This window comes from Carassius carassius, chromosome 2 (assembly GCF_963082965.1).
Source record: "Carassius carassius chromosome 2, fCarCar2.1, whole genome shotgun sequence".
Classification (NCBI taxonomy): domain Eukaryota; kingdom Metazoa; phylum Chordata; class Actinopteri; order Cypriniformes; family Cyprinidae; genus Carassius; species Carassius carassius.
The window spans coordinates 23,876,617-23,903,219 of NC_081756.1; the positions used below are offsets into that span (position 1 = coordinate 23,876,617).

The 26,603-nt window shown below is 38.9% G+C and overlaps 3 protein-coding genes across 8 annotated transcripts in view; 2 read left to right on the plus strand and 1 right to left on the minus strand.

Annotated features, from left to right (window-relative positions):
* The first annotated feature begins 282 nt into the window (after positions 1-282).
* On the plus strand, positions 283-9,147 carry LOC132106800 (b(0,+)-type amino acid transporter 1-like). Of its 2 annotated transcripts, none has more exons than XM_059512802.1 (13): positions 283-674; positions 1,647-1,795; positions 2,717-2,864; positions 3,687-3,929; positions 4,004-4,129; positions 4,388-4,487; positions 4,894-4,938; positions 5,081-5,204; positions 7,244-7,347; positions 7,455-7,551; positions 7,677-7,826; positions 7,962-8,136; positions 8,760-9,147. In XM_059512802.1, exons 2-13 carry the CDS (start codon positions 1,691-1,693, stop codon positions 8,819-8,821), a joined length of 1,479 nt encoding a protein of 492 aa, XP_059368785.1. In that variant the 5' UTR covers positions 283-674; positions 1,647-1,690; the 3' UTR covers positions 8,822-9,147. The 2 variants fall into 2 exon arrangements, with proteins under 2 accessions (XP_059368785.1, XP_059368796.1); XM_059512813.1 differs by having other exon boundaries at positions 283-604.
* Positions 9,148-9,927: 780 nt separating this feature from the next.
* LOC132106824 (acyl-coenzyme A diphosphatase NUDT19-like) lies at positions 9,928-12,576 on the plus strand. Its single transcript, XM_059512849.1, has 3 exons — positions 9,928-10,906; positions 11,611-11,818; positions 11,924-12,576. Exons 1-3 carry the CDS (start codon positions 10,151-10,153, stop codon positions 12,157-12,159), a joined length of 1,200 nt encoding a protein of 399 aa, XP_059368832.1. The 5' UTR covers positions 9,928-10,150; the 3' UTR covers positions 12,160-12,576.
* A 244-nt stretch (positions 12,577-12,820) lies between these two features.
* LOC132106832 (CUGBP Elav-like family member 1) overlaps positions 12,821-26,603 on the minus strand; it is a 36,875-nt gene continuing 23,092 nt past the window's right edge. For 2 of the 5 annotated variants that reach the window (XM_059512898.1, XM_059512861.1), the window contains 8 exons: positions 26,042-26,203; positions 22,062-22,131; positions 21,696-21,866; positions 20,203-20,319; positions 19,539-19,727; positions 18,211-18,354; positions 17,901-18,072; positions 12,821-14,647 (listed from right to left, as the gene is read on the minus strand). In XM_059512898.1, the coding sequence (XP_059368881.1) occupies positions 17,945-18,072; positions 18,211-18,354; positions 19,539-19,727; positions 20,203-20,319; positions 21,696-21,866; positions 22,062-22,131; positions 26,042-26,203 (981 nt within the window). In that variant the 3' untranslated portion in view covers positions 12,821-14,647; positions 17,901-17,944. The remainder of the gene's footprint in view (positions 14,648-17,900; positions 18,073-18,210; positions 18,355-19,538; positions 19,728-20,202; positions 20,320-21,695; positions 21,867-22,061; positions 22,132-26,041; positions 26,204-26,603) is intronic. The other 3 variants (XM_059512879.1, XM_059512888.1, XM_059512871.1) reach the window with 3 other exon arrangements.

A 26,603-nucleotide genomic window follows, 5' to 3' on the forward strand; every position in this document is an offset into this window, starting at 1 on the left:
ACATTAACATTATTAATATATTATGTATTAGATAACATGAACAGTGAACTACATTTTTTTTTATAGTTTATCATTCTTACAGTTTTTTAACTTTATTAATCTACTTTAGGCTAATGTTAATTTCTAGATGTATACTAACACATCAGTTGAATAAATGAATGTTTATGAATGTGTTACGAACAAACATAAATAAAAATAAACAAAAGTACATTTATAAATTAACTTTAAGCTTGATTAATAAATTCTGTAAATCGGCAGCAGGCATGTATGTATTTGAGCAATGGCTTGTATTGAGTTGTGCTTGTAGAGCTTTGATCTGAGACTGTTCTGTTCTGTTCTGTTCTGTGTACTGTTACCCCCTCTTTCCACCGAACCTTTATCAAGTGTCGCTTTCAAAGAAGTATTGTGTTGGTCAGAGTCTGCTCACCTCTAGCCAATCCTGGTCCCTCTCCTCCTCCTTATCACATGTTTGCTTCAATCACGGTCAGGCTGGAGAATGACTGAACATTGAAAGTCCCACCCACTTTTGTTGGCTATTAAACACATGGATTTGGATATGGATCAAAACTTAGGATATCTGCTGGAAAAACCGAATGCATTGCAGGTTTGTCTTTCTCCTCATGCCTCAAGTTAAACATGATTGTCATGTGACGGTGGAATTGGTGGACCTGAAAGTAAGCTTGAGTTAACTTTTAGTTAGTCTTGCCAACTGCACCTGAAAAAGTGCACTCAGAAAACATTCAGTACCATATCTTTGTTAAAATAATGTTGCGAAGTTATTGATAATGTGATATTTTTTGTCAGTAGTGAAAAATATTTTTTACAAGCTTGACAAACGTTTGGCAGAAAACGAAATGGACAGTTTAAATGAAATTTTGATGTGTGTTTGTTTATACTGTGAGTCTTTAAGTTAAATGAGTGTATTCATAGTGCTACATAATGGACCATAATGGCTGCGTGGATGTCTCTGTCTCCAAATCAATTGGCAAATCCCATTTAATTTACTCATGCTATTTCTTTTCAGTAGGCTTAGCATTAGTAGCCACTTGTGGACATTAGCCTCGGTGTCTTGATTTCTTATCTGCGTAGAATGAGAAAAGATTCCGGATGCACAAATTAATGGGTTTTGAAAGAGGTTTAATCATTTAACTAAACAAAAATGTGGTCTATGTGAACTCTTCTACTGACTTTACAGCAGAATTTGAATGTTATTTATTCTATATTATTTGTTTTACTACTCATTTTTCTTGAATTCTCGCAGACTTGATTTGCAGTTGATTTTGGTCAGGGCTTCTTGACTGTAGTATGAACTGAACCATTAACGATAGTAGGCTACTGTATGTTATAGTGTATGAATAAATAGCTCTGAATAAATAAAGAGCCCACAACATCTTGACACAAGGTCACCTGCATTAGCAACACACTTAAAACAATATAATGTCTTCAACCCTGAGAATAAAAGTATTATTCCTTAGATTTAGACTTAGTATTTTAGATTTCTGTTTGTATTTTAGAGACTGAGGCAGGTTCAGGCTTGGTTGTTTTCTTCTTCTTTTTTTAATTAATTAACTTTTTTTCAATTGATCGCACTATGTGTAATTGTTTATAGTAAAAAGTATACTATATTTTTGTTTGTATTTATTCAGTCTGACTGCGCCAAATTAAGACTGTAGAGTTGATCTTGTGAACGATGGATGAAGATCTGAAAAAGCCGAACACTCACAATGGGAGCATCTCGGGTGCACTGGAAGCCAAAAAGCACGATCAGCCAAAAGCAGCAGTTCTGCAGAAGAATGTGAGAGAGAAAGATAATCTTACTCATTATGAGCACACACAAGAATGTGAAGAATGTTTCAAGATCACTGGTTTCCATCCAGACATATGGATGTGTAGTGTGTGAAGGGTTTAACTGTGGGGTAACCAGGCAGTGCCTGTCGCCATCACTGCGGTGTAATCCCTTTCCTTCCTGACCCGGCTGTCTGTATATTCTTTTGGGACTCCCACTAATGACAAGTTTGACTTTTTATATGGAAATGTGCATGCATGAGGACGTGGACGGTCACAGTAATACAAATAGCTTAAGCTTATATTAAAATAAAATAAAGTCATACAATATAAGGGATATAGACCAAACTACAAGCTTCATTCTCTCTGTGATAATAGTGGGTTGAGATCATGTAGTAGATCATTGAAATTAGGGATGCATATGTTGAATTATTATTTGTTACTGTCGATAACTGATTAAATGGCAATTCTATATAAATAAACACTAAAAACTAGAATTAGTCCTGTTCAATGCTATGAATGAATTCAAACACAAAAAAGTTATTACAAAACGTATTATAAATAGAAAAGGAAGACAATACATTAACCTTTCTTGATACATCAACAACAACGACAGGATGGACACTGGAGCATCTCTTCAGACTGGCACAAAACCAAATACTTTTGAATTCTTTAGTCTATATATATATATATATATATATATATATATATATATATATATATATATATATATGACAAATGACATAGCTAACCTAAATGTACATAAGAAAGTAAATGAGGATTAAAGTATGCAACAAATATTGCTACAGTAGAAATATATATACAAAAATCGATACATCATGCATCCCTAATTTTAGTTTCACGATAACTCAATTGCTCATAATGAATGAATCCAATACCCTTTAACCTCTTGTCATACTGAATGTCTCAGGTGGGTCTCGTAAGCGGCATCTGTCTTATAGTGGGAACAATGATTGGCTCAGGGATTTTCGTTTCTCCCAAAGCGGTTCTGGAGGGGACTGGAGCAGTGGGCCCGTGTCTGTGTGTGTGGGCGGTGTGTGGAGTGCTGGCTACGATGGGTCAGTATACGCACAACAGACACATTATCTATAAGGTTGCATAAAAGCCTTGATAAACCCTCATAACCACGATAAATGGGTGAGATTAAGCATTGTCACCTCATGTATTGTGTCCTATTGTTTTGGCTGTTTGGTAATCTCTCCATATGACGTAACGATAAGATTCACTGTTTCTAAAAGCAAAGTACAATCTTTTTCTAATATAGTATAGTGTCATTTATGTCCATAGGTTGCTGCTTTATTAATTGGTGCTATATTTTATTGCTAACACTTTACAATAAGGTTCAGTTAATGGATAAAGCATTAGATAACAAACAATGAACAGTATTTTTACAGCATGCATTTATACCAATGTTCAAAAATGCTGCTGTTCAGTGTTAATTCATTTTTGCTCATAATAAATAATTGCAATTGAACAATTGGAATTTTAAGCAGTGTATTTCAAAATTAACATTAAGCAAGATTGTTAGTTCATTATGCCAGATGCATTGTACTGAACCTTTTTTGCTCCATCCATTGCAGCTGTTGTTTTACTACATTATGTGTTACAAATATCTAAATGGCAGTCTTTATTTTATCCTGCACTTTCTGCTGAGATTATAGTTGGGCAAAGGCAGGGAGGTTAATCAGATATGTTCACTCATTCAGAAACCCTCAGTCAGTCTTTTTAAGCCACATAATTTTGGGGAAAATTCACAAGACACAGAAATCCTCTTTAGTTTAATACTGACTCTGCCTGCAGAAGACCTTTCAGTAACGGACTCATTGACCTCAGCTTGAACACTGGGAAACTAAGAGGTTTACCTGTGCATGTGTGTGCAGGGGCCCTCTGTTATGCTGAACTAGGCACAATGATCATGAAGTCTGGTGGAGAGTATCCGTACTTGATGGAGGGTTTTGGGCCAGTGCTAGCATACCTATATTCCTGGACCACGATCATCGTGTTGAAGCCTTCGTCATTTGCCATCATCGCCCTGAGTTGTGCTGAATATGCCTCCACGCCGTTTTACCCAGGGTGCACTCCTCCTCAAGTGGTCACCAAGTGTCTGGCTGCATCTTGTATCTGTATGTACAGGTCTAGGCCTTTATATTCAAATGACATTATACTGTACTCAGCTGTTGTCTGTTCTCTCCATCAGTAATAATTACAGTCGTCAACTGTCTGAGTGTGAAGCTGGCCTACAGAGTGCAGAACTTTTTCACAACAGCCAAACTCTTGATTATTGTCATCATTGTGGTTTCAGGCATCATTCTGCTGGCTCAAGGTACCTCTCCATCCCTTGAGATCTCTGTGATATTCATTTTTATTGACACCTGACTTATGTGACATTCAAACAACATTAGTATTGTATTATTCAATCGAACGGACTGGGATCAAATACATTTTGATAAAGAAATTATTTTTTTATTATGTTGTGAAAGATGACTCATTGTAGACTATGGCCAGAGCTTGTTTTAGATGAGGTGACCTCAATGACAGATCAATAAAATGTGTCTTATTTATTGTAATAATTGTTTTATAGGCAATACACAGAATCTTAGAGACCCATTTGCAGGGGCAACAACATCATTTGGAGCAATTGGCCTTGCATTTTACAATGGACTATGGGCTTATGATGGATGGTAAATTATTGACGAGCTCATATAATGTTGCACGTGTGGCATATGAGGCTAATGTTAAGCACCAGTCTTCATCTTTTTGAAACTTTTAATACACACACGCAGATTCTTTCTATTCTTAGAATCAAACAGATTCATAGAATCAACATTTTAGTGTGCTTTCAACCCTGGGAATCACACAATCTAATGATTTCTCTGTTAAAGCAACATCTGATAAGAGTGGATTGAGAGATGTGTTGAAAAGGGAACTGAGTGCTTTTGGAAACTTCAATGCAGTGAGATCTTTTTTTTAGTTGCCTGGACTTTCACCAGATCATTCTCAATCCAGTTCTTGTTCTGAGAGAAGCATGTACAAGACTACAAGTCAGCTATGGCAATTCTTTTTAAAGTCCTTTTTTCTTTTTCATAGGAATCAGCTTAACTTCATAACAGAAGAGCTGAAAAATCCATACAGGTCAGAATGAAATGAAACTACAACATATGAAATCTAATTCTTTAATTATATGTGCATGTGAAAGTTTCACCCATTAAATGTAGTCTGTGCTTCAGTGTTAGCCATGAAGTCTTATTGTGTTGTTACCTCTTTTTTTGAACAGAAACCTTCCCCTGGCAATAATCATTGGGATTCCCCTGGTAACTGTGTGCTATATATTAGTCAACATCGCATATTTCAGTGTCTTGACCCCTATTGAATTTCTGCAGTCTCCTGCCGTTGCTGTGGTGAGTGTGTATTATAATCATAGTCACAGGCTGTGTTGGAAATCGCTTCTTTTGAATAAGTACAAACGCAATCTGGTATACTACATTGGCCATGTTGTTATTATCATGTGACGTGCATCAGTTACGTTGCTTCACTGCCACACACTGACCTTTAATTACTTGCTCCAAATGTTTCAAACGCAAATGTCACTAATCATATTTCCTATCATTTTTATGTTTGTGATTTCCAAAAAGTTTTTCTTAGTTTACCTACCTGTGCTTAGTTCTGTAATGCAATAAGCCAAATAATTGGTTTTGCAATCACAGTTTCTAAAAATGTATTTTTATAACCCTTACTCTAATCATAAATACAAACCCGATTCCAAAAAAGTCGGGACACTGTACAAATTGTGAGTAAAAAATGAATGGAATAATTTACAAATCTCATAAACTTATATTTTATTCACAATAGAATATAGATAATATATATCTCTTTCTGATTCTGATATATCAAATGGTGAAATTGAGACATTTTGAAATGGCATGCAAAATATTGGCTAATTTTGGATTTCATGAGAGTTACACATTCCAAAATAGTTGGGACAGGTAGCAATAAGAGGCCGGAAAAGTTAAATGTACATATAAGGAACAGATGGAGGACCAATTTGGAACTTATTAGGTCAATTAGCAACATGATTGGGTATAAAGTGTGTCTCTCAGAGTGGCAGTGTCTCTCAGAAGTCAAGATGGGCAGAGGATCACCTATTCCCCCAATGCTGCGGCGAAAAATAGTGGAGCAATATCAGAAAGGAGTTTCTCAGGGAAAAATTGCAAAGAGTTTGAAGTTATCATCATCTACAGTGCATAATATCATCCAAAGATTCAGAGAATCTGGAACAATCTCTGTGCGAAAGGGTCAAGGCCAGAAAACCATACTGGATGCCTGTGATCTTCGGGCCCTTAGACGGCACTGCATCACATACAGGAATGCTACTGTAATGGAAGTCACAACATGGGCTCAGGAATACTTCCAGAAAACATTGTCGGTGAACACAATCCACCGTGACATTCGCCGTTGCCGGCTAAAACTCTTTAGGTCAAAAAAGAAGCCATATCTAAACATGATCCAGAAGTGCAGGTATTTTCTCTGGGCCAAGGCTCATTTAAAATGCACTGTGGCAAAGTGGAAAACTGTTCTGTGGTCAGACGAATCCAAATTTGAAGTTCTTTTTGGAAAACTGGGAAGCCATGTCATCCGGACTAAAGAGGTCAAGGTCAACCCAAGTTGTTATCAGCGCTCAGTTCAGAAGCCTGCATCTCTGATGGTATGGGGTTGCATATTTTCTAGAACAACATATGCTCCCATCCAGACGTCGTCTCCTTCAGGGAAGACCTTGCATTTTTCAACATGACAATGCCAGACCACATACTGCATCAATTACAACATAATGGCTGCGTAGAAGAAGGATCCGGGTACTGAAATGGCCTGCCTGCAGTCCAGATCTTTCACCCATAGAAAACATTTGGCGCATAAAGAGGAAATTGCAACAAAGAAGACCTAAGACAGTTGAGGAACTTGAAGTCTGCATTAGACAAGAATGGGACATTCCTATTCCTAAACTTGAGCAACATGTCTCCTCAGTCCCCAGACGTTTGCAGACTGTTATAAAAAGAAGAGGGGATGCCACACAATGGTAAACATGGCCTTGTCCCAACTTTGAGATGTGTTGATGCCATGCAATTTTAAATCAACTTATTTTTCCCATAAAATTATACATTTTCTCAGTTTTAACATTTGATATGTCATCTATGTTGTATTCTGAATAAAATATTGAAATTTGAAACTTCAAAATCATTGCATTCTGTTTTTATTCACAATTAGTACAGTGTCCTAAATTCTTTGGAGTCGGGTTTGTAATTGGATAAGTCATCATGGAAATTCATTGGTCATTTTGAGAATTGTCTTTAATGTCAGTTTTTATTTTGAAGTTTTCAGTTAATATCCTTTTTGATGTAAAATGATCGAGCTATATTTGACTAAATCATTGGTTACCTCACAGACCTTTGGTGACAGAGTGCTGTACCCATTATCATGGATTGTGCCTTTATTTGTGGTCTTTTCCACTTTCGGTGCAGCCAATGGGAGCTGTTTCACCGCAGGCAGGTTGGGAAATTCAGCTGTTTTATAATAGTTTGCACACTGGAACATTGCTGAAAGTTGTTTTCTGGGCCTGACTCTCACTGTCTGTCATGTCTGTTTGTAAATGTTAGGCTGACATATGTGGCGGGACGGGAGGGCCACATGGCTAGGATCATGTCATTCATCAGTGTGAAACGTTACACACCTTCTCCAGCTCTAATATTTAATGTAATATTACATTCTCAACACTTTTTTCCATAATTGATATAACATCAACTATGAGAACAGTTATAAACACATTAACAATATCTACATTTTATGATTAAGTATTTGTTCTTGAATGTGATTTGCAGGGCTTCCTGTCAATCATCTACATCATGCCAGCAGACATAAACACTCTCATTAATTACTTCAGTTTTGCTCAGTGGGTTTTCTATGGGCTCACATGTCTTGCGCTCATTGTTATGCGATTCACCAGGAAGGATCTTCAGAGACCTGTCAAGGTTAGTGACACCTCATCATGTGAATTAAATTTTTATATATATATAAATAAAGTTTAATACTTTTGTTATGGTTTATGGTACTCTGTTGTAAAATGGCTATTCGACATCAAAATGTTTGCTTTTTGTTTCTCTCAGGTCCCGATAGTCATCCCTGTTTTGGTGGTGATTGTGTCCTGTTATCTGGTTCTTGCTCCCATCATAGACAAGCCTGAGTGGGAATACCTGTACTGCACAGTGTTCATAGTCGGTGGTCTCCTCTTATATGTGCCCTTCATTTACTACAAATTCAACTGGACTCAGCGCATCATGAGTAAGTAACTGGAAATGACACATCTGGACATATTTTAGTGAGCGGAACGTATGTTTGTTTTGACCCTTAATACATTTTAAGTAAGGTAACCAGATTTATGAAATGAAACTAGGGCCATTGCCTGGTTCAGTGGTCAAAATATCATTGAAATCTCCATTTTTATCAATGAATTAAAAAACAGGAACAATACATTTTTGTATTTAATTGTTGTGGGTTCCATTTACTATTATAATAAATAGTTTTTTTAATGTTTGTGGGTCAGACTGAACACAAGAAGTTTAAATACAGTTCACCAAAGATCACACAATGAAAAATAGTAAATAGTAAACATTGCAGTTAGCAAACGGATCAAAACAGTATTGTAATGACAAAAATTATGACTTTACACAAAACAAAAATAATTATGAGAACCTAAAACTGTATTTTATAAATACTTTAAAATTTTCTAAATGTATTAAATATTTGAATTTTCACATAATATGAATAGGTTCATTCTGTATACAGTAATTAATTTTATAAAGATCTCTACTATCTACTATCCTAGTCCCAATAAGATTTAGTCAAGAAATGGCTAATAGCATCTCTTCCCATAAATTCTTAAATATGAACCGTGACTCTTCCAGGGCCACTCACCATGCATCTTCAGCTGCTACTGGAAGTTGTTCCACCTGAAAAGACTGCGTGACAGACTTCACACTGGAGGACAGACACAGATGTAATAACCAGCAATGGACAACAGACTGATCCATGAAAGAGTGGATAAAGGGTTCTTAAAGGGAACATGGAGCGATTTTTGTATTATTTTATTATTATTTCTAATGCCTGACGATCCATTGTTTGACAGGTATTTCCTGAGTCACAGCAATGTGTTTTTTATTTTTTTTCTATTTGTGTATTGTGTGTTATTATATGCACTCTTGTTGTACAGAATAGCAGTGATAAGTTTATTGAACTCAAATTTATGAATTGTAAAGAAATTAACTATCCAGAGTAAAATTATTTTTCCTTGAATGCTAAACAGATCATTTCAAACGATGACTTTAGGACAACCCATTGTATGAACTTACTCAGACAGGAGATTACAAATTCTATTAATGTACATCTTTAAGTAGCCTATTATTGAATCACTTGTAATAAAGTGTAGTAGTGAGGTTCTGGAAGTAGATATCCCATTCATTTTCTCCATAGGAGAATTATTAAATCATGTAGAATTCAGTCTCGGTTGCACTCTATATCTTAGAAATGTATATCATGACAATGGGAAATTGTGCAGGTGCTTAGATTGGTCTAAATGAAGACCTGGTGGGTAAAACATGCAAATTCACTACAGATTTTATTGATGATGTGTGCTTTATACAGGCAAGCAGATGAGCTAGGAATATGAACGCAATGTACTAACGTTAAATGGTTAAATGTTTTCTCTATAACATTTTGCTATGTGAAAACATTTAACGTGAAACTTTGCGCATTGCATTTATATTCTGGGTTTATCTGATTGCCTATGCAAAGTGTGCATCATCGATAAGGTGCATATACTGTATTTGTATCACTTTCTTACCACTTAATTCAAACCTCGTAAAAACAAATTCCTGGCGGTCACCAGAGGAAAGCCTTGTTTTGCCCATAGACAGTAGACAGCCCTCAGGTCACGTTCTCCTCCAGGTGGGCGTTCCTGTAAGGGTGTGAACTCACGTGATATCCGTTACGTTTCTCGGCGGTTACTGGGCTTTTATAGGGATTTTTTGGACTTGCTTGAACTCCTAAATTAATATATTCAAAGCAATATACTTGTGGTTGTAGCATAGAATTTTCTCCAATGGGACAAAAATGTCTTCATGAGTTATGACAATCAATCGTTCATTCACCCCTTGCAGTAGATGGCGCCACTCAACAAATATAGAAAAGATGCACTACTATTTTCTCTGTGCTGTCCTTGGCGCCATTCATGATTAGTTGACCGAAGTTAAAAGGTTCATGAGTAACGGTTGAACATGTAAGTTAAGCGAGGGCCAAGATGAACAGGGCGCTGAAACACTGGCGGGAGGCGGCGACGGTGATCCTGGCGGCCGGCCTGAGACACGCTCCGAGCGCGGACTCTTTGGAGAGAGTCACTCATACAGCGCACAAACCTGCCTTTGATTATCACGTGCTGCTGCTGAAACGGAGCAGGAACAGCGGCTTCATGCCCAATGCCTACGTGTTTCCCGGGGGGCTGGTGGACTCGTCTGACTTCTCCAGCGAGTGGCAGGAGGTCTTTAAATCCTTCACGAAAGCGCCCAACTTCGGCATAGGAGTCGCGAAGCAGCCGCCTGGGACCAGGCCACCCATTTTCGCCACCGACAGAGCGAAACTGGGATCCCCGATCCCCGGAGACGTGGCTTTCAGGATATGTGCGGTGAGGGAGACGTTTGAGGAGTCCGGCGTGCTCCTGGCGGTTCCCAAACACGAGGAGAGCGGGATTCGCGTGCGCACAGATGATGCTAGGGACAGTGACCCCCAGCCAGCTCTCACCACACTGAGCGGACTGTGGGACAGAGACGTGCTGTCCAAGTGGAGGTCTCTGGTTATTGGTGACTCGGCGAATTTTATTAAGATGTGCAGGGAGCTGCAGTGTCTGCCCAATATCTGGGCTCTACACGAGTGGGGCAACTGGCTGACACCCATAGGCATGCAGGACAAACAGAGGCGCTACGACACGGCCTTCTACTTCTGCTGTCTGCGCGACACGCCGCACACGCTTCACGACGAGAGGGAAATAGTTCACTTCAAGGTGCGTTTTGAACCGTGAGATTATCACGTTGTACAGTAATTTGTCCGATAGATTAAAAGCTATATTTGTCAGTCTCTAACGTTGCACTGAAATTATATTTGATCAATTTAGGCATTCGCGCCCAATTTGTATCCAGCTGGCGAAACAACTTTGACTTGTCTCCATGTTGACATTCTGAGCGTTCGCCAATGGCCTCATTAATATTCATGAGGCAAGCGCTCATTCGCCAGCTAGGCTGCGCCCACTTAACGGAAGTGGCTAAACGTCACGTAACATAATTATTATTCATAAACGTAACATTTTCGCAGTAGCTATTAAAACAGTAGTTCACTATCGGAATGAAAATTGTCATTTATTCTCTCTCTTATTTTTCCAAACGTGTGAGTTTCTTTCTTCTGTTGAATACAAAAGTATGTATTTAAAAAAAATATTGGAACAGATGTTGAGCACCATTGAGTTGCATAGTAGGAAAAAAAATTACTATGGAAGTAAATGGTGCTCATCTGTTCAGATCCCAAAAAACTTCTAAACATCTGTGTTCAACAGAAGAAAGAAACTCGTACTGGTTTGGATCAAGTGAAGAGTGAGTAAATGATGACAATTGTCTTTCTGAAAGTGAGCTTACTCCTTTAAATCATTAAGACTTATCCTAACAAGTACACACCGTGCTTAACTCTTGGGAAATGCACTGCCTTGTTTCTCAGTGGTCGAGTCCCTATGACATGCTCCACAGCTATAAATCAAAGGAGCTCTGGATCGCTCCTCCTCAGTTCTACGAGCTCGGACGCATGCGCCGGTTTGCAGCTCTCACAGATCTCCATAGCTTCGCCTGGCAGAGGTCTTTGGATGGGTGCGAACACTGGCTGCCTGTTCTCCTGCTGGCACCTGACTGCGTTGCAAGCATTTTACCAGGTATTTGTGTCATATAATAAATTAAAAGACATTTCTGCTAATTGTCACCTCTTTATCAGACAAAGGAGTCTTTGTCGGACAAGGTTTCTCTTCTTTAATACACAGGGGATGCTCTGTACCCGGAAAAAGTGGACCCTTCTGGAAGTAGTGGCGGCGGCGTGATGAAAACTGAGAAAAGTCTCGAAGAGCTCCAGCGGGACAGCACAAACTTGCACCGTATCATTGGGCAGGATCCGTATTCATTAACTGTACAAATGAACATCACACCCAAGTATAACCACCTGTCTCCTCTCTGCGCTGCAGATGTGGACAACTCCTTCAAAGAACACAGCAAACTCTGACACTTACCTTTCAAACAGCAGCACGACTGATGGACAGAAACAAGTGTTTTTTTTTTTTTTAGATTTATAAATCAGCTCTTTTCTACCTATGAGTGTAGTTCAATGTGGTCTCCTAACTTTTGAAAGATGATAAAAAATGACTACCTGGTTGATGTGACAACTGCTACTACTGTGTATTTCTTTATAACATTGTCATGAGCTCTTTTAAAGTGCTTCCAAAGAAAAAAAAAAAGCTAACAGATGTAAAGTTTGAATTGTCAGTTTTTCGTTAGTGCAATACTGCAGATGGAAAAGCTACAGAATGTTTATTTGTTGCAAGTTCAATGTTTTCATGCTTTGAGTTTGCTGAATAAATGATACTACAGGCAAACAATAACTTGCGCAATTGTGTGTATAAATATTGCATTCGTTTGGTTTTTGGCTAGCCTAAACTAATCAATTACAACAAATTCAACCACAGCAGCTACTGCACATTTATTTATAGCACTGGCAAGGATCAATAACTTTTGTCTTTAAATTTCATGATTCTCTACTTGTACTTAAATTTATTTAATTGAAAGTTCTAAAATCACACTCCATTCCAAAACGGAAGCATGATGTGCATTTCTGGCATCTTTAAAATCAGAAGAAAGAAAAAAGATGAATTCAGACACAATGTGTGTGAATGTTTTCAAACAGTTTAATCATACATAAACTAAAGAAACTACCAATGACTGCTCCATGGGTGTCCGTTTTGCTATATTTCTGTAGCATGAAAACCTTAACCAACCTTATACAACATTTCATACATTTAATCAATTATGCACTCTACACTTCCAATGAAAATCACACAACTTAAATGACAAAACAACTTAAAAATCTTAATTCAGTTAAAGGCTGTTTTGTGGAGTTAATTTTCTGTTTGTATTTTGGTTACTTTGTACAGGATGTTTGGTCATGGTGTTACCGTCTACATGCTTCTACTTACAGGGATTTACATTGTGAAACAGCTTATGAAGTAGAAAAGGCAAAATCTGTACAAATGTTAAATACAATCACTCTGTACCAGTAATGACAAACATCCCACAGGAAATTTTCTTTCAGAGTACATTTAAACTCACAAAACAGCAGCTTAAAATCTAAATAGAAAACAACCACCTCAACCCCCAATTAGATTAGTCTGTCAGAATACATCTTTAAACAGAAAAAGACTTCCAAATGTAGCTGTTCATTAATGGAGACATGCCTTTAAACTAAAGGCTAAGGGGGCGAAGCTTCAGTTGAGCTCTACCAACCAGTCCAGAACTTCACAACTGATATAGAAGTCAGAATGGGGGGGAAAAATGCTTGCCAGCTCTGTAAAAAAACCAACTGTATGGTTGTAACATTTTCATTAACTGAACATCATCAAGAGCATGTGTTTTTGCTGTTATAGGCACAATAAATTTATACCCAAGGACTCATTTGAAACATTTCAATTTTTATGACAATGTTAAAACACACTTTAACCCATAACCTAAACACACATTGTATTGCATTTTAAATCTTAAACTTAACTATCAAAATGAGACCACACGTCATTGTAGAAGGAGCCATAAGCACGATGTAAAACATACTGTAAATGTAACCAACAGCAACATGCAAAACTTTTGGCACCACTTTATTAATCTTGACTTTTTGAAACAGAACTAGATCACATTTTGCTGAGGATTTCAGTGCACTTACAAAAAAAAACATGCATGCTTAATATTTACCTGTGACAAGAAATTCAACTCTGCTCATTCTATGCATTATTTCAGACTAATCCTGATTTTCACACGATAAGGAAATAAAAAACATGTGCCTGTGTTGGCTCGACACACAAAGAAGAAAAAGGCAATTCAAGTGTCTATTGTAATGTCACTCGGTTAATAGAAACTCCCAAAATTACATCATGCCAACTAACCTAACACAAAATTACAAAGTTTATCCTCCATTTCAGCAAAATGTGACGAAAACATCCTCTAAAAGTATTAGAACTAACAAGTGAGAGAAAGGGAAACACACCCACACTTGAACACACAAGTGATTCTATAAACTGAATGGCTGCTTTGAGAAGGAAAAAAATTATGATCAAAAAGGAGTACAATTTGAAGCGTTAGGAAGACTGCTTAAACAATAAAAATCGCTAAAGGAAAACTCTGAAAAATTAAAATTATAAGCTTCTGCAAAAATCTAGTGGTTATGTTTGAACGTTCTAGAAAAATAGACTCTTTGCTCAGAACAGTTTTCATGAAACTTTTAACACTTGTAGCAGTCTTTCTAACGCTCCCTATTGGCAGCACAAATGACAAATGAACATCACACAAAGAAACAAACAAAAGTAATCAATAAGCGTCAAAAGTTAACAAAAAGGTCAAGTGTGAAATTTCAAGCGTCAGAGAAGCGAAGAGGACAACGGACTGGACGATGAACTTTTGACGTCACATCGACATGCTAGGCAAACGATGACAAACGGGCACGAAGAAATCTAGAACAAAAAAAAACGAATAACAAACCTAGGTTAAAGCACAACGGAAAAAGGAGAAGGGGATGAAAAAGAAAATCATGAATGATTATTTTTGCATGAGGAGGGGATTTCAAAGGTGCACACATCATCTAAACACAAAACATCGAATGCAACACAGGAAACGATGAAGAAAAGTGGGAAGAAAAGAGGGAGAGAAGCACCATGCCAATAGTGAACAAAGGGAATAACATTAAACATCAACAACACCGAGAGACAACACAACCTGTCTACTACAGCTACGACAACACGGTCCTCAACAGTGACATTTCAATGTGCAATTTCTCACAACCACATTTCCATTTTAGACCAAGGGAAAGAGAGAGAAACCAAAAGAAAAATTGTGCTTCAATGTTTCAGCTCTTTCACTGAAACTCCTTTTATTTTGTGCTTCAATTCTGAATTGTGTGGGACTGTGGAATAATGCATATTTGGAGCTGCTCATACTGGTTCTCAATCACAAAACACCCGTCATGGGAAACACAAATGGATACAATTTAGCTCCAGTGAACTCCGTGAAAGACAACAACATGATTGGACACAGAGCGAGGAACAGAGTATTCATCATTAAACATATACAGAATTTTAAGACTTGATGTGTTTGGCACATTAGTGGAACTAGTCTGCATTTTTGAGTGCGCACAAATCCGATGAACTTTGCACAAACGTCAGTCAATCTGCTCTGGATAAAAGGAACAAAACTATGAAAAAAAAAAAAAAATCCCTGCCTAGAATAAGTGTACAAGATTCTTTGGATTGTTTAAAATGGTGATTTAAATGGCCTTCCCATTTTTCTTCCACTTAATGATTTGTAATGCATGTAAATCATGTGTTTGTCTGAACAGAGGCACAGATCAGCGACGGGGCGTTCCCTGCACTAGCATCTAAGCGCTTCACACCTGGGTTCAGTCTAAAGCGTCTCTAATGCATGAAACCAACTGAGAGAGGCATATCTGCACAAGCCACACTCGTCTCCTCACCTGGATTGAGATGCATGTCTGTACTCGTTGAAAATAGAAAGATTGTGAGGTTAACAAGAATTGGCTTATTTGCAATTAATCAGTGAAAATAAAAAGCACTGATAATAAATACAAATTCGTACAGTGACGATAATAGTGAGGTAAATGTCAAAAGAGAAAATGCAATATACAATTTAAACTAATTGCAACTCCGAGCTCAAGTCATGTTGTGAGAGCATTAAATGATTTCTGATAATAGCACATTTCAGCTTTCATCACTATACATGTCAATGGTGTACTTTAGAGATATTACACTGAGTATAAACTTTAGACTGAACCGTGGATTTGCTTCAGGATTTAAATTTTTTTTTTTTTTTTTACAAATACTTGTGGTACAATTAATTGTTTTTGACTAAACAGACGACTACAACTAGTGAAAAGGGCCACACATCCACTGTTTAAACAATCAGTGAATGTATCCACAAAACTTCACATTAGGATTCTACAAAAACACTGTTGAACTTTTGAGTTGATTTTTTTTTTTAAACAACGGTTTTAATTCAGAGAAATGATTTAGGCAATATTATAAAACCTCTATAAAAATAGAAAAGGCATAATAGATAAGTAATATACACTATCTGGATAATGTTTTCTTCTCAGTTTCCATAAAAACAATATCTCGCCTCATGACCCTGCAGGACTCAGATTAGCATTAACATCTGATTACAATTTGAACACTTATTTACTGCCATGATCAACTAAAACAAGTTGCATGGAGTAACTCAGAAATACAAATTGTGATGAGGATTGCAGAACAAGTCTGAATAACAAGCAGGGTACAAGAGACCACCTGCAAACACCGAGATCAAATACTTATTGAACACTTGCCACAAACGATAGGAAATTTAAGTTGAAATTATTCTGACAATTAAGTGGCCATGAACTCAGCAATTGTAAACCTCCTTCCTTCTGTTCTTGGCAGTATCATCTCTCTTCTCCAGAATGCAAATATTGCTAAAAGCTTCAATGCCAACCTCTTGAACCGAGGCGGAGGATAATGTATCAAACAAGCATCAAAAGAAAAAAAAACGTGTTGTAGATTGTGTCTTTGCTCAAAAAGTCTATACAAACGCCGTTTTAAAACCATACACGCTAGCATGTGATTCTCCAGCAATTTCCAAAGAATACAAATCTAGGGTCAAAAAGAGGTTTTGTTTTTCTTTGAGGCTTTAAGAAAGGATTGGTGAACTGAAATGAAGCACTCTTTCACACATATACTTTAGGTATGTTCGTGGACCAGGCGAGTCGAATAATGGGCGAGAAGTTTTGGTCTGACAGAATGGTGAGAATGTCCTGAGCGTAGGTGTAGCATCTCCTGCAAACTACCAATACTGAATGATTATTAACGCCATCTATGAACCAACGTGTGATTATAATACCCTTTTGCTTAGTGTGTGTCTTTTGAGAATGTAAAAATTTGAATGTAAATAAAAACAGACAAAGCATCAACATTACTGTTGTCAGCCGAGCCCTCCGACAGAATACATAAAACAGACTTGAAGCAATGTTACATCACCCTCTTTGTGAAGACACATATACATTAAAATTAAATAAATAAATTAGTGAAATAAATACATGAGTTAAATAAAAAGGCATCCATGAAAACGGAGTCTAGTGGAGTGCAGCCTGACCTTCCAGATGTTCAAAAAAAAAGAAAAAAAAAATCAGGTGACTGATTGATTGATTATCTTTTGCACCGATGCAGCAAGCCTCCTTCATTTTCTAGAAAGGCAGCATTGTAGGAGGCATCAGCATTACACTGTCCGAATGTACTACAAGAGTCTAGTGTAAACACAGGAGGACATCTACAGGGACCAGACCAGCGGTGATTAACAGTCGACGTGACTGATAGCAGTCACACAGGCTGGCTTTCATTGTGCAACATCCTTTGATTCAAGATTTATACACAGCAAACTTGTAATATGGCACAAAGAAATAAATACAATTAATAATAAATAAAATAAAAAAGATTTAAGGGAAAATAAAAGATCAACAAAACAATTAGATATATTTATATATGAGGGGAAAAAACAATTTTCTCCTTGGAAAAAATTCTTAATTTGCATGTTGTCTTTGTTTTGAAGGTTAAGAGAGAAGATATGTAGGACAGGCCAGAGAAGTAAAAGAGGGATTAGGAAAGGCGGGTGTTAAGGGTGGGTGGGGTCATTCTTAACTTTCCAACGTTACACTCCACTTACCAGAAAAACATTTTCAAACCAAGTCCATTTGAGAGTAAATTGACTCAGTATGGCTTGCTGTCATTTTTGGATCGTTTAAGTTGCACCTTCAGCCGCTTCATCCCAATCTGAAAACCGTTCATTGACTGAATGGCTGCCTGGGACGAAACTGGATTGTCGTAACTAACAAAGCCTAAAAAAGACAAGAAAAAAAAACGCTCAGACTCACCTTACCCCCTGCACAGAATATACATCCAAGTCTTGTATCTGGTTTCAGAATTCCAAAAGCAAGACAACTAGCACAATGTTTCTGACGCAGGGCTCAACTCACCAAAACACTTGCTAAGGTTGGTCTGTTTGTCAATAAAGACCTTGGCAGAGATAACATTGCCGAAAGGCATAAACATCTGCAGCAAATCCTGATCACCGAACTCTTGTGGCAGATGGTAGATGAACAAGTTTGCTCCTTCAGGGCCTTTAGGAAGAGAGAGAAGAGAGAAAGAAACAAAAAGATAACTTTTGACTCTAGAAGCTAAGAGCAACCTTTTTATTTCAATGAAGCTTCACCACTTATTCTCCTTGCCTAGTTAAAAGAACATTCTATGTTAAATACCACTCAAGCATGCTGCTGATTACCACTGAAAACAATAAAAGACATCCCCAAGTTGATAGAAGTCATGTACGCTAAACTATCATACTGGAGGCTGATCAAAACCTCACACAGATCAAAACCTACATGGCCTTGCTGAAGAGATCATTGATGATGATGTGGAAAGAGGGCTTTCAGGATGTAGAACGACATTTCATTAGATTTTTTGTTTTTGGACAAAAATCTAAGAAAATATTTCAGTTTTTTTTTACGTTCAGCAGCGGCAGCTCTTAAAGAAATAGCAGCCAAAACAACCTACTAACCAGCTGCTGAGATTTTTTTTTTAAGGATTAGCTTTAAGGATTCATCTAGATTTAATTTAGAATTTATAAACATTAAACAAATATAATATGTCTTTATGTTGTTTGTACATTCATTTGAAGATTGAATGTGAAATGATTGCAGTATAAAAGTATATTTAAAAACTTTAATGTTAGGTGGGAGAAAAATGTGAATAGTTACATTTTTTTTTAAATCGACTGACAGCACTAATATTTTTATAATCTATTTAAAAGGTTTCTGAGCTTTCTATTCAACAAAATACTAAAAAATATCCTGGCTTCCACAAAAATATAAACCTTTGTTTTCAACACTGACACTGGTAATAGAAAACAGCAGCATAGAAGAGCATGCCACAGATGCTTCCGACAGGCTTGAAGTTGTATTTAATCACAGAATACTCATGGAATTAATTGGCAAAGAGCTGCTGTATGGATCTCCACTTACTTGTAAACAAACCAAAATGTGGAAACATGGGCATTGTGGAGAGTGATAATGATCTCTTACCCGCGCTCTGATTGGGACTTGCTGTTGCAGCATATTTAAAACAAGAATGAATCCTTAAGATAGTGATCACAAGAGCCAAGTCTACACACACACATACTGAAAAACATCATGGGCCAACACATGCCCTAAGAGCTGACCCTACAGGCATAAACTAGCAATTTTATCTTACACAGAGGCTGGCAATGCCCAAACTGGAAAAGCTGCTCAAAGCTCATTAGACTCACCTTCTCTCTGGCTGCCAGCGGCACTAACGTTCTGCTGGGACAGTAAACTCTGACTGTAGAGGCTGGGCAGAGCGGCAGCGGCATATTGCTGGATCCCAGAATAGGCTGCCTGAGTCAGAGCCTCCATAGCACTCCCTGAGCCGTTCGAGAGACCCCCGCTGCCCAGACCACCATTCAGAGCAGCCATACCTGCGCACACAGAAACACAGCTCAGCATTCAGACACACACGGGGGAGGACACATAAAACCACTGATAGATACAGACAAACCACATTCAGAAACAGACACAGCAGAAACAGAAACAAGGCAAAGTAAGTTAAAAAAACAAACAAGGAATGGCACATAGATCCCATTTAACATCCATTGGTCATTGGTCACATGTGGTCAGTGCTAAAAAATGGTGTGAATGAATGTGGTCCAAAATGTGCATTCAGAAGTACCTCAAAACACATTAGATCACATCATACTAATACTGTAATGCAAAGGAAGAAAAAAAAAAAGATTTAAATAGTTTAGCTGCAACAGTGTGCAGACTTGCGACTTGACTCAGCTGACCACTTGTGATCATATCACCAGAGATGGATTTCAATAACGGGTGTAAACAGGATCTTTAAAAACCATCTGACCTCATACAAATTACAAAATAAAAAGCTTTCTTTCTTACTTGCTAGGGAGCTCATGTTGAGACCTGCTCCAGCGCCCGCAGCAAGAGACTGAAGAGCACCTAAAGATGCCATGGGGTTCACAGAAGAACTAGAACTGGAGGTGGGAGAGGAACCCGCTGTGCAGAGGAGAGAAAACAACAACCAGCTCTGACATTACTAAGCCATCACACATCTTACCAATTCAGGTTTCACATGTTCTCTTTTTTTACTACAAGGTTCAATTCATTTAAGGGACAGTTCACCAAAAACATATGCTACACTATGCCTTCATCCTATGCTGGAACACCACTCTCTAGTGAACATGCGTACGAGAGATTACAGTTCATAAAGTTTTAAATATGGATATTTTTCTTACACTAACATCACTTCAGAAGGTATTTATTAACCACCCAGAGCTGTATGGAGCACTTTTTATGATGGATGAACTTTTTTGGGCTTCAAAATCTCAACCACAATTCAATGCCATTCTAAAGCTTGGAAGAGCCAGGACATTTTTAACATAACTCTGATTGTATGTGTCTGAAAGAAGAATGTCATATACACATAGAATGGATTGAGGGCGAGTAAATCGTGGGGTAATTTAAATTTTTGGGTGAACTGTCCCTTTAACATCAACTGTCATGAACTAACATTGAACATGTATATAGCATTTATTAATCTTAATTCCTAACATATGCCACTATATCTTTAATATCAAGCATAAACTAAAATTAGTTCAAGTATGGTGAATTAACATTAAATTAATAAAAGCTACACTATGTAACTTTGGCACTGATGGCTTCTACCTCGTTGTACACTACACTAACCACACCAAAACACCACACAAGAAACATTTTTGGGAAAACATTTTTTCTAAAGTTTTTCCCTTGCAATTTTAAAAAGTTACACGTATACACGACAACGTTTTCAAAACGATTTGCGTTTAAACATCCTCAAAAACGGCCAAAAAGGCTGTATTACGTATGCCTTTAAAATCGACATACTGCGCATGTCTACATACCTAACATGTACTATGCACGCGCATAACATCACAAAAGATTCACATTTTGGTTGTTTACATGGTAACGATAATAGTGGGCGTTTTCAAAAACATCCACTTTGAAAACCGTTTTCAAAAATACGCTGTCGTGTAAACAAAAAGGCAAAACGCATAAGTTTCCAGTTTTTGGCTGAAAATGTCATGTAAATGACCTCTTTGTCTTAAGAAAGTTTAATGAATATGGTCTCTGAACTACTTTCTTACCATTTCATTATTTAAATAATAAATGTTAATTATTTAATTATGAGAAAAAAAAGTAGCTTTAATTAATGCCATTTTAAATGAAAAAAAAAGTTAAGTTGTTAATTGTTAGTTCAAATTATCTAATGTGTTTGTCCTTTATTGTAAAGTGACATTTACTATCGACCCAAAACCTTACAAACAGCAATTCTATTTAAAAGGCTGATAAGAAACAAAGTTAAGGAGAGGAGGAGATTAAAAAGTGGGACCAACCCTTGTAGGCGTCCCAGGCAGATTGAGCAGGCTGTCCGGAGGGCATACCTGAGCTGGTGAGGACGCTGAGAGGGGAGCTGGAGGTGGTCAGAGCACTGCTACCTGTGGGAGTGGCCTGTGTAGCACTCGCTGCTGCCGCTAATGCAGCCAGATTCTGCATGGCATTCAGACCTGCCGCAGATAGCAGACCTTCCATATCAAAACTGCACAACACTACACATCATGGCAACATTCACACCCACAACCTCCAGGAAGTCTCAACCCATTTTATGGGCATGCGATATAATGGAGGTTTAAAAGTGGCTAACTTACAGCCGCCATTCTCTCTAACTGGTCTGAGTAGAGGAGAGCACACCAAACTCTCACCTGACATTGGATGGAGATTGTTGAGCGCATTTCCAGAGGATGCAGACTGTTGTAGAAGCTGCAAATAAAGCTAGACATTACATCAAAACAGAGAACAGAGAGTCAGGACTGCATCCAGGACTGTGATTGAGAGAGGAGAGGAGAGGAGGGGAGGAGAGAGGAGGAGAGAGGAGGGGAGGAGAAGGGAGGGGAGGAGAGGAGGAGAGAGGAGGAGAGAGGAGGGGAGGAGAAGGGAGGGGAGGAGAAGGGAGGGGAGGAGAGGAGGAAAGAAGAGGAGAGAGGAGGAGATGAGGAGAGAGGAGGAGAAGAGGAGAGAGGAGAGAAAGACGAGGAGAGAAAGGAGGGGAGGAGAGGAGGAAAGAAGAGGAGAGGAGAGAGGAGGAGAGAGGAGGGAAAGAGGAGGAGAGGAGAAGGGAGGGGAGGAGAGGAGAGGATGGAAAGAGGAGGAGAGGAGAAGGGAGGGGAGGAGAGATGAGGAGAGGAGAGAGGAGGGAAAGAGGAGGAGAGGAGAAGGGAGGGGAGGAGAGATGAGGAGAGATGAGGAGAGGAGAGATGAGGAGAGAGGAGAGGAGGGAAAGAGGAGGAGAGGAGAAGGGAGGGGAGGAGAGGAGAGAGGAGGAGAGAAAGACGAGGAGAGGAGAAGGGAGGGGAGGAGAGGAGGAAAGAAGAGGGGAGGAGAGGAAGAGAGGAGAAGGGAGGGGAGGAGGAGAGAGGAGGGAAAGAGGAGGAGAGGAGAAGGGAGGGGAGGAGAGGAGAGGAGGGAAAGAGGAGGAGAGGAGAAGGGAGGGGAGGAGAGATGAGGAGAGGAGAGAGGAGGAGAGAGGAGGGAAAGAGGAGGAGAGGAGAAGGGAGGGGAGGAGAGAGGAGGAGAGATGAGGAGAGGAGAGAGGAGGAGAGGAGGAGAGAGGAGAGGAGGGAAAGAGGAGGAGAGGAGAAGGGAGGGGAGGAGAGGAGAGGAGAGAAGAGAGGAGGAGAGAGGAGAGAAAGACGAGGAGAGGAGAAGGGACGGGAGGAGAGGAGGAAAGAAGAGGAGAGGAGAGAGGAGGAGAGAGGAGGGAAAGAGGAGGAGAGGAGAGGGGGGAAAGAGGAGGAGAGGAGAAGGGAGGGGAGGAGAGATGAGGAGAGGAGTGAGGAGGAGAGAGGAGAGGAGAAGGGAGGGTAGGAGAGGAGGAGAGGAGAGAGGAGGAGAGAGGAGGGAAAGAGGAGGAGAGGAGAGAGGAGGAGAGGAGGGAAAGAGGAGGAGTGGAGACGGGAGGGGAGGAGAGGAGAAGGTAGGGGAGGAGAGGAGAGGAGGGGAGGAGAGGAGAGAGGAGGAGAGATGAGGAGAGGAGGAGAGGAGGAGAGGAGGAAAGAAGAGGAGAGAGGAGAGGAGGGAAAGAGGAGGAGAGGAGAAGGGAGGGGAGGAGAGGAGAGGAGAGGGGAGGAGAGGAGGAGAGGAGAGGAGAGGAGAGGAGGAGAGAGGAGAGGGGAGAAGGGAGGAGAGAGGAGGAGAGGATTAGAGGAGAGAGGAGGAGAGAGGATGAGGGCAGATGAGAGGAGGAGAGAGGATGAGAGGAGAAGGGAGAAGGGAGGAGAAAGGAGGAGAGGAGATGAGTGGAGGGAGGAGGAGAGGAGAGAGGTGGAGAGAGGATGAGGGGAGATGAGAGGAGAAGGGAGAAGGGAGGAGAGAGGAGGAGAGGAGATGAGAGGAGGGAGGAGGAGAGGAGAGAGGTGGAGAGAACAAGGCAAGAAGGCAAAATTAAAACAAGCAGGAACACATGTGGAGACAGAAACAAAGAGTAGTGAAATGTGGACGTCGAAGGAGTATAAAAAAATTAAAAGGGGACTAAGAAGAATTAGAAGGGAAAAGGAAGATAGAAGTAGTTTTCACAGCACACCCATGGAGCAGCACTAACACATTCAAACAGGGCAACACATCTATGCTGACCCACATGAGGAAAAACAGTAACTACAGTTTTAGGAGTGACCAATCATAAACAATCAAGAAGGATTTTGAGAAGCCAATTTAAATTATGCAGCTAAATAATAGCCAAACACAGATGTTTAGCCCATGTGCTCAAACAAAGCAGAAAATCACAGCAACATTTTAAAGGCGATTAGACTGATTAAAAGGCTCTAATGCAATCTAATGTAATCCCTACAGATGCAAGTAATAATGCAATACAGTCTGAATAAAGCAAACTACATTTTAGATGGAGCAAGGGGTGTTGCAATATAGTTGTACTAAAGATAACAGTGGTATTTAAAAATACTGATATCATGCTAATACTACACTTCATGATAATCTTTTATATAATCCAGTGCCAGTATCTGATTGATACTCTAACGTAGAAGGTGGCGGTGTTACATACTGGTTTTAACATCATAAAATAGGGGAAAAAAAAAAACTACTGACACTGTACAAAATCATGATGAAGGAATGACAGGTGAAAGCGGGACACTCCATCCACACCTGCATCTTTTCTGTACAGTTACGGTTAAAAACTCTCTTCACCTACACCTCCCTACTTTTGAGTGCAATCCACTGGCTAAAAAAAAAATTGTTGATTTTGACAAAGCATAACTTTTTTCTTTCAAAATTACTACAGATATCACAATAATAGGGGTGTAACAATATATCAATCCCACTGTTCAGTTCATATTGCCGTTTTGAGATTTAATAATAATAATTGCTCTGTTAGTTCATGTTAATTAATGCATTAACAAATGAGACTTTTAAAAGTGTTGCTTTGTAAAGGGTTTCAAAAAATCTATTGCCTTAGAAAAATTTAAATTAAGTTAAATAATCCCTAAACAATGCAAGTCAGACACTGGAAAACATTACTTAGCCAACATACTCGAGAGTCAAGAGCTGTTTGAGAGGCAGCTGTGCACACTTTGGCTGAAGACCTTCTCTCAGAAAGTGTGCAAGGAATTTATCGGTTAAAATAGCTTGAATCCTAAAATTGGCATGACTTAAATCGCAAGTGACAATGCTGTCAACTGTCCGAAATGCATGCTAGTTTTATATTGCAACCTGCAGCTTGCTTGCAGTGCAAACTCCACATGGATATTATGGATGTGAGGCCATTTGTACATTTTGAGAGAGTGGGATAAGATGCAGTACCACTACATACCACTCACTCAGTTTGTAAAAAAATTTCTGACAAAGTTTTAAAATGACTGAGCTGCTCTGATAATCTGTTTGGATTTCCCGCTTTATAATTGCAAAACCTCTGGGAACATGTAGAATTATGCACAATGCCTGCAGTCCTACAGCGAAAAACCGCAAATAAACTATGCATATGACAGTCCCAGTCATAGTTATTAATATTCTGCACTGTTGTTTGGGCTGTTTTTGTGGTCCAACTCAAAAAAATGCATCTTATATGAGATAAACAATATACACTCACAAAATATTGCAATTTACAATTCCACAAAAGGCTGGAGTGGCTGCACAAGCGAACTTGACTGTGCTAGACATGAAGACATGGCTCTGTGGATGCATTCTTTCCATTAAAACACGGCATTTTCTTTTACATTTGTGGTCTCATTATAATTTTATATAGCCTATATGACAGATTTGTTCTGCACACTGCCCTTAATGGCACCTTCCTTTACAAAGTGATTCAAGCAATTCAAAACCATCATGGCTGTATGTGTTTAAAGTGTCTCAGCAGGGGGCGGGGTAGGCTAAGAGAGCACCACGGTACGTACCGTGGTTGGTGTATCCTGTTTTTTTGGTTCAGTTTGAATATTGTTACACCCCTACACAATAATAATGTTACAGTGAATTCTTTTGGTCATGACAATTGTAGTGAGATTCTAATATTGTGACAGCCCTAGATGGAGCAAAGACCAGCACTCATGTACTTAACATGATTTTTTTCATTCAGCAAGTGCTTTACGCAGTTTATATAGGTACTATGTAGTCTTCAATATTTGTGTGGTTTCTATGTGCATAGACCTCAGATGCAAGAGGATCTAGCCTGTGTACTCACTGCAAGGTACTGCGGCCCAAGTGAGTTCAGTCCTGTAAGATTTCCCCACATAGAGGCAGCATTGAGCTGTTGCATCTGTTGCTGCAGCTGCTGGGCGATACGTTTCTGTTCTTTATCCTTCTGAGTGTCGGCAAACTTCACCACGATGGGAGAAGAACAGCCCTACAGGACACATGCAAACAAATTAAAATGCAGCATAGAATTTGATTTTGAAAAAATAAATGAAAGGGGCCAAAACAGGCAAGAATCAGGAAACGGCAAGTTTTCACCGATATGTATCCTCTGACTTATATAGCAGCGTCTCAGCCTTTCATAATATACTACCATTCAAAAGTTTGGGGCAAGTATGATTTTGTTTCAAGAGAAATTAATACTTTTGATCAATTTATAAAAGACTTCTGTTTCAAATAAATGCTGTTCTTTTAAACTTTCTATTCAACGAATCAGGGTTTCCAAGAAATAATAAGCAGTACACCCGTTTGTAATATTTTACAATATTACGTTTTTTACTGTATTTTTCACCTTAATAAATGCAGCTTTGGTGAACATGAGATTTCTTTCA